Genomic DNA, 8,611 nt, shown 5'->3' with positions numbered 1-8,611 from the left:
CCCTCTCCATTGGGAGACTTAGTTTTCATGGAAGCCAAGGATACCACAAGTCTGGTGTAATTTGAAAATATTTAGATTTTATATAATGAGATACTATATAAGATATCACATCATCTACAACACAAATGCATTTAGATATGTATGATATGAACCAAGGGTTCTTTATGCCAATGGAATCATAGGGGCACTGTAATTTTAAGATACTTAGATAAAATATACATTTTAAATGTATAGAGATACATTTGATAAATGTGCACAAGTATTTATAAAGCATGAATCTTTTTAGATTTATCAAACACATTTGCAGAGCAAATGACGATTGGCAGGAATAGAGGGAATTGCTATACTGGGAATCCCCTTTGCAAATGTATAATTTTAGGTATCACATTTTAATATATAGACATATATAATATATTTCTATGGGAATATGGGAATTTGAGGGAGGGCAGGAATTCCCTATGCAAATGTATAATATTGAGTGTGATCTTATATATGTGTGTATTATATATTTTTAAACCATCTGTATGATACACGGATTTCAAGGAGGAAGGCACTTCCCTATAGCAATGAAATAAAGAATAAATTCAGTATGATTTTAAAATATTTAGATCAAATATCTTTATACTCCTACAAATATATATATATGTATATATATATATATATATTTATAAAGCATGAGTTTATTTAAATTTACATAATGTAACACTGAAGAGCAGATGCCAACCTCCATAGTTAGAGAGAATTTCTGTTCTGGGAGTTCCTTATACCAACAGAAATCATAAATCTGCTCTGATTTTTTTAGTAGTTAGCTGAAACCAGTAAAAGATGTAGATTTCTATAAGTTCCCATGCAAAGGCTGATGTATATGACCTACATTGATAGAAGAATTTTCTTTGTTTAGAAATCTCTGCCACACAAAAAAGTCTGGTGTGATCTTTTAATATTTGGATTTCTGGAATATGTAAACCATAAATACATTTAGATGCATCTGATTTGGAAAGTGTCAGAACAAGTGCCAACCTCCATTTGGAAAGGAAATTTCTGAACAAGGAGTTACCTTCACTGACAAAAATCACAGGTCTTGTGTGATTTTTAAAGTATCCATATTAAAATATCGATTGCTATGCTTATAGTGACATTTCAGTTTATATAATTGATAAAAACATGCATTACTTAGAAACTATATTTATGAAATATATTTAAATGCTATCAAAATATATCTCTAATTTATGACTATTTTAAAATGATACCAGAAACGGGATTTTGACAAGTACAGGGACCTTCTAGTTTAAAAAATTCCCTCTACAAATCATCTAGGCACCAGCTCTACAACTTTCTGGATTACATAACTTTAAATATATTTGCATTTAGTAAATATATTATACAGTCTATTGAGATTATGGAATATACATATATATATATATAAACAGGAATATATTTCTAGAAATGTCTACTTCTATATCATATGTATATAGTTCAATGACTAACTAACACTGAATCTTGATTCTATTTGAAGACTAAATCTAATTAAAACTCTTTCCTAGTCTCAGTGACAGCATTTCTGTGCCTACTAGACTCTGCAAGTCAGGAATATAAGAATGAGTTCTATCTGCCATTAACTGGCTATGTAATCCCAAGGAAATCCCTTCTGGGCTTCGGTTTATTTATCTGTAAAATTACTGGACTAGACTCAACAGTCTTTATAATCCCTATTCTATGAGTCTAGAGTTGTCTAGAACTATAATTAGAAGAAAGTTGTACTAAATATATATTGAATTCTAGATATTTTCCCTCATAAAATGTCAGATGATGGCGATCAATATTTATTGATGATGGTTTTCCTCATTGTTCTAAAATCCACAGGCAAGTATTGAATGAGACTATATATAGAAACCACTGTGTAACAGAAAGAACTATCTGAAGTAATAGTACTAATAGTAGTAGTAGCAGTAATAGTAGTAATAGTGGTGGTACCAATAGTAATAGTAGTAATAATGGTGGTGATGGTAGTAGTAGTGGTGGTGGTAATAGAAATAGTAGTAGCAGTGGTGCTAAGCAATAGTAGTAGGAGTGGTAGTAGCCGTAGCAGTAATAGCAGTGGCAGTAGTAATAGTGATGGTAGTAGTGGTAATAATAGTAGTAGTAGTGTAGTAGAAATAGTACTAGTGGTGGTAGTAATAGCAGTAATACTAGTAATAGTGGTGGTAGTAGTAGTAGTAATAGTAGCAGCAGCAGTAGTAGTGGTGGTGGTAATGGTAGTAGTAATGGTAGTGATAGTAGTAGTGGTGGTGGTGGTGTAGTAGTGTTTCCTGTTATTGTTGACAATATTTGGAATTGCAGCATGTTGCCACTGATTGCTTGGGTTTTGTCATTCCTTCTTTCCCCCACCAACCAAAAAACTCTGGCAACCCATGCCATACTTGACTTTGATTCTTTCTTTTTTTTTTTTTCAGTTAGTTAATTTGGTTTTGAAAATGTCAAAATGGGTGATTCGGTGACAAAGTTGGGCCTTAGCCCCCCTCATTTTCAATGCCCGATAGAACATGTAAGGAATCCCAGCATCTGATCAGCCTAAAATGGAGCCTGAGTCATGAGGCACCCAGTTTCAGATGGAAAACAGAATATTTGCTTATTGTAGCAGTGGCAGAAATAGCACTTTGCCATCATCAGAAATGGCCCAAATGGAAACAATCACCAAAGTAAGGGACTAGATCGCAAACTTGCTTGCTTAACAAGTACTTATATAGACGCCTTGGTTTAAAAAAAAAAAGAAAGAAAGAAAGAAAGACAAAGGTAGCTAGTTTTATTCTGGTCTCTGTCACCTGAGTTTAAACTCTCAAAGCTCTATAGCACTAGAGCTGGAAGGGACTTCATAGGCCATCTAGTCCAATTCCTTGAATTCACAGAAGAGGAAACTGAGGTCCCAAATCGGGAAGTAACTAGAACATCGATGCCCAACGTCGTCAGACTATGTGTCCTCGATTCAGGACTTGGTAAATGTGGTCTCCATCGTGTCCCTCTCCCCAGCTCTTGAAATTTCACATCGTGAAGGAAAACTAAGCCCCACCTTCCCCCAACATATTCCTTGGTTCTCTATTAGAATCCTGAAAAGAACATGGGACGATTTGTGCATGTGTGTGTGTGTGTGTGTGTGTATATATATATATATATATATATAGAGAGAGAGAGAGAGAGAGAGAGAGAGAGAGAGAGCGCATGTCTCGTACCTTAAGATTTTCAAGGCTAGTTTTAAGGTCATGACTTCTCGGTACTAAAATGACCCTTCTCTTCCCTTCCTAATGAAGGTTTGGTTTCAGAACCATAGGGCCAAACTGCGCAGGATGGGAATGTTCAGAAATATCGAAGACTCGGATTTTGAGCCACCCCCAAACTACTTAAGAGATGCCCAGATTCTTGGAAACCAATTGAATGCTCTCTGGAGAGGCGTGCCTTACGCAATACCCATGCTACACTTGATGCCACCCATTGCACCACCCATGCCGCCACCTGTGCCGCCACCCATGCCACCGCCCATGCCGCCGCCCATGCCGCCACCCATGGTGCCGCCCATGCCACGACCTCTGCTGCCACCCATGGCTGCACCCATGATGCCAGCCTTGGTGCCACGTATGGTGGTACCCATGCTACCACGCATGATTATGCCACCCATGATGCCACCTATGATGCTGCCCCATGTAGCACCACCTATGGTTCCACCAATGGGACCAATTATCCCACTAGGTATACCACCACGTATAGCAGTACCTGTAGCTCCACTTGTAGTACCACGTGTAGTAGTACCATGCTTATTTCCACCTGGAGCTCCACCTGTGGCACCATTTGTAGGCCCAAGCCCAAACGCAGCACTTGGCGCACCACCCCCTGGAGCTCCACCCGTGGCACCATTTGTAGGCCCAAGCCCAAATGCAGCACTTGGCGCACCACCACCTGTAGCTCTACCTCCAGCACCACTTAGAGTAGCACCCGCAGCTGCAGGCCCAGTCTCAGATGTAGCACCCAAGGGCCAAAGTCAAGCCCTAGACGCAGCACCCGCAGCCACAGGCCCAGTCCCAGACACAGCACCTGCAGCCGTAGGCCCAGGCCCAGGCCCAGACGCAGCACCTGAAGGCCAAAGTCAAGCCCGAGACGCAGCACCCGCAGCCGCAGCAGCCGCAGCCACAAGCCCAATCCCAGATGCAGCACCCGAGGACCAAGGCCAAGCCCAAGACGCAGAACCCGCATCCACAGGCCCAGTCCCAGACGCAGCACCTGCAGCCACAGGTTCAGTCCAAGATGCAGTACCCGCAGCCACAGGCTCAGTCCAAGATTCAGCACCTGCATCTACAGGCCCAGTCCCAGATGCAGCACCTGCAGCCGCAGGCCCAGTCCAAGATGCAGCACCCGCAGCCACAGGCCCACGCCCAGACGCAGCACCCGCGGGCCAAGGCCAAGCCCAAGACGCAGCATCCGCGGGCAAAGGCCGAGCCCGAGATGCAGCACCCACAGCCGCAGACCCAGACGCAGCACCCGCAGACCAAGGCCGAAGCCGAGACGCAGCACCCACAGGTAAAGGCCGAGCCCGAGATGCAGCACCCACAGGTAAAGGCCGAGCCCAAGACGCAGCACCCACGGGCAAAGGCCGAGCCCGAGACACAGCACCCACAGGTAAAGGCCGAGCCCGAGATGCAGCACCCACAGCCGCAGCCCCAGATGCAGCACCCGCAGACCAAGGCCAAGCCCGAGACACAGCACCTGCGGGCAAAGGCCGAGCCCGAGACACAGCACCCACAGTCGCAGACCCAGACGCAGCACCCGCAGGCCGAGGCCGAGACGCAGCACCCACAGGCAAAGGCCGAGACGCAGCACCCACAGGCAAAGGCCGAGCCCGAGACGCAGTACCCGGGGGCAAAGGTCGAGCCCGAGACGCAGCACCCGCGGGCAAAGGTCAAGCCCGAGACGCAGCACCCGCGGGCAAAGGTCGAGCCCGAGACGCAGCACCCACAGCCGCAGGCCCAGACGCAGCACCCGCAGACCAAGGCCGAGGCCGAGACACAGCACCCAAGGGCAAAGGCCGAGCCCGAAAAGCAGCATCCGCGGGCCAAGGCCGAGCCCAAGACGCAGCACCCATAGCCGCAGACCCAGGCCCAGATGCAGCACCTCCAGACCGAGGCCGAGGCCGAGATGCAGCACCTGCAGGCAAAGGCCGAGCCCGAAACGCGGCACCCGTGGGCCAAGGCCGAGCCCGAGATGCAGCACCCGCAGCCGCAGACCCAGACGCAGCACCCGCAGACCAAGGCCGAGGCCGAGACGCAGCACCCACGGGCAAAGGCCGAACCCGAAATGCAGCACCCGCAGCCGCGGCACCCGCAACCTCAGGCCAAGGCCAAGCCCAAGATGCAGCACCGTCTTCACATCAGCACAATGTGAGTTGGAGATCTCTATTCAGAGGTCCTTCTAACTTCTGGTTTAGAAGCTATAGTTTAAATTGAGCTGTCAGTATCTCCTTCTCACATAGCATGGGCAACGGCTTCATTTTCAAAGTTTGAGAATCTCCAGGACATTTGAAGTTATAGTTATAATATTAAGCTCTTTCTTTGGCAGCATCCAGTATCCCAATAATAATGGCATATTAACACTCAGCCAACAAGTCCCATGGTACTAGACCATCCCCCTTTCTAACCCCAAATACGTGCTAGATAGCACCTGAGTTTGTTTTGTCTTGTTTTTTGCAACTACGGAACTTCCTTGGTTCTATGTGCTATTCATACCCTAGCTGCTGTCCACTCCTTTAAAGAACGTTTCTGCTAATAGGGCAGAATGGGAAAGAGCTGTCTGTAAACTCTGTTCCTTACCTCCTCCTCCCCATCCCATCTATGGGAAAGATGGGAGAATCCAGGAGCAGACCCAGAGAAAGATTCTGCTTTCCTTTGTCCCCTCCCCAGCCAACAACAAGACATCGTTGTATTGTCCTTAGCTCAAAGGGAGACTCCGGTGTTTTGCCCTCAATCTCAGGAGAACTTTGACATCTGGGAGATAATCATCCATATTATAAGAATACAATTAGACCTGGACTTTGCTTACACTGTTTGCTTCATAGGAAGTTGCCTAGCTTCAAAACCAAAGCAGGGGGCCAAGAATAGCCAGTCATTTTTTATTAAAAACATGAGTCAGTTTTTGTTTTCCATAGGTTTTTCGGGCAGACATTTAGCAGTACCAAACTACTTAAATATAAGTGCATCTACTATGAAGGGACTGGAACCGTAGCAGAGACTATATAAGATTCCCTTGTGTATCGGTTTATCGAATATTAAGCATTACAAAGTTTATGTCTCCCCAGTTGGAAGACCAATGCCATAATTTCTTTTAAAAGAACATATTCCCAGAGCTGCTGTTTTTGATTTTTTAGTTTGTTCCATTTGTGACAGTCAAATGTCTACTAAGATTCTTTCTGATATGGGGGGTAAGAGAGGTGAGGAGTAGGGGGTTCAGAAACGTACTTTGATGTAGACAGAGATGGCAGTTAGGAAGTTTGATCTCTTTTCAATATCTAATTTGTGCTATATTTCCTTTTGTAGAAATGATGGCCCACAGAGCTCCCATCAGACCCATCTCTGCCTCCTCTGGATCTAGTCACAGTTGAAAGAAAAAGACAACCAGATCCAAATCCTTCTGTTTAAGCATCATATCAGTCTTGCAACCACTCTTTGACTATAAGGATAGAAACAAGTTTTACCCATTGGCAAGGAAAACCACCTACATTGAGTCCTTCCATATGACACCCACATTGAGTCCTTCAATACGATACCCACATTGAGTCCTTCTATATGATACCCACATTGAGTCCTTCCCCATATGACATCCATATTGAGTCCTTCCATATGAGACCCACATTGAGTCCTTCCATCTGGCCAATTGGGCCAGGGCAGGACATGGAAGCAGGAACAACACTACTGTGGGTTACTGATTTAAAAAATATATATATATGAGATTGGGTTGTAAAAAGGCCCAAAGCCATTCATTCCCTGTAAAGAATTGGCATATAAAGAGAGAATTTTGGTTGTTAAAAGCAAGAGTTGATATCCAACAGCAGAGATGAGAGTCCCAATATCAAGGGTTTTGTTAAAATATCAGTTCAGTTTTACAAAGGTACATATGAGATCTCTGAGAAACATAATATTACTAGCTTTCAAACATACTGCACACTAAAGCAGATAAACCAATGAAATCTCAATTCAGAAAAGTGATTTCGTGATCAATTTGTAAGAGAAAGCATTAAATGTTTTGAAAAGATCTAAGTTTACTTGGTTCCCATAAGTTGTACCTGTATTCTAAAAGTTAAATAAAAGTTTATCAAGCATAAGAACTTGTATGTGTCTTATTTTTAAAACCCTTTGGGAAAGACATCAACTGCAACAACTGGGGCATGCTGGAAGAAGGATAGAATTAGACTCCATAAGTCATTGGATTTAGTCACTGAGTGGTGTCATTTAGAATAGGAAATCATTACATGTCCTTAATAAGTATAAAGTTGATTATGGTGTCCTTCCGCCTCTATGATATAATTCCTCTATTTCCCTGATTTGTTTTGATAAGTTAGAACATAAATTTCATGAAGTTTCTTCAGGAATATTAGGGGATCTATAGGAAATTCAATTATAAGAAGAGTTATTGATGATCAGTTTGAATAGCAAAAATATGGTATACTTGAAGTCAGGAAGACCTCGCTTAATATCCCACTCAAATATGCTGTATGACCCCGGATAAGACTCTTTACTTTGGGGAGGGTCTTAAATCTGTAAAATAAGAAGATTGGGCACAATGACCTTTAAGGTCCCTTGCAACTCTAAAGCTATGTTCCTATGAATAGCCTGTATGAATACTAATGAAAACTCCCTCATATTACAGAAGATGAAATCAGGCTTCCCAAAGATCTTAGAATATTCCACCTCAAATTGGATGGAATTACTTATGTTTCAGTTTTTCTATGACATGATTCTAAGGAACAATAAAGACCAAAGTAGTCAAAGGGTGATACTCAAACACCATCACCCATGGGATACCTGCCTTTGAAATCCAACTTTGACCCATTCCTCATCTTTAGAACACTCCTGGGAATAGGAAGAATTTCTCATGAGATCATTTCTTGAACTTAGATTTCTGCTTGAAAACGCAAGAACAAACATATCCTAAACATGTTTGGGGATTATTCAAACTCAAGTCTTTGCTCCTCTGAAGTACCTGTCAAAGATGTACAAATAGACTAGTTCTACGGGTTGCCCATTCACCTGCCTATGAAATTCTAGTCGATTGACTTTTTCTTCATGCAGTTGGTTTGAAACCCTACGAAGGTTATATAAATGTATTATTCTCTCTATTTTACAAATGAAAAAAAATGAAGCTCATAGAAATAAAACAGTTACCCAGCATTGCATGGCTAGTACTTAATAGAGCCAAGATCCATCAACAAGTATCGAGTGCTTCCTACATTCCACGTTGCCTCCCACCATGCTTAAATTTTTTTATTAAATTCATTTTATTAAAATGTTTCTCCTGATAATCATTTGAAAATTTCACAATTCAGGACTTAGCTACTCTAATCAATTCAACGAAC

General features: G+C 42.8%; 1 protein-coding gene across 1 annotated transcript; it reads left to right on the top strand.

The window, feature by feature from the left end:
• Positions 1 to 3,311: 3,311 nt before the first annotated feature.
• LOC127542637 (nascent polypeptide-associated complex subunit alpha, muscle-specific form-like) lies at positions 3,312 to 7,343 on the top strand. Its single transcript, XM_051968377.1, has 2 exons — positions 3,312 to 5,423; positions 6,576 to 7,343. Exons 1-2 carry the CDS (start codon positions 3,342 to 3,344, stop codon positions 6,579 to 6,581), a joined length of 2,088 nt encoding a protein of 695 aa, XP_051824337.1. The 5' UTR covers positions 3,312 to 3,341; the 3' UTR covers positions 6,582 to 7,343.
• The last annotated feature ends 1,268 nt before the right edge of the window (positions 7,344 to 8,611 follow it).

This window comes from Antechinus flavipes, chromosome X (assembly GCF_016432865.1).
Source record: "Antechinus flavipes isolate AdamAnt ecotype Samford, QLD, Australia chromosome X, AdamAnt_v2, whole genome shotgun sequence".
NCBI lineage: Eukaryota > Metazoa > Chordata > Mammalia > Dasyuromorphia > Dasyuridae > Antechinus > Antechinus flavipes.
Note: the sequence above shows the minus strand (reverse complement) of the source record. Positions and strands in the feature narration are given on the sequence as shown.

What these genes read in the sequence shown, in the direction of transcription:
- LOC127542637 (XM_051968377.1), top strand. Translation starts at nt 3,342, where the DNA reads ATGGGAATGTTCAGAAATATCGAAGACTCGGATTTTGAGCCACCCCCA.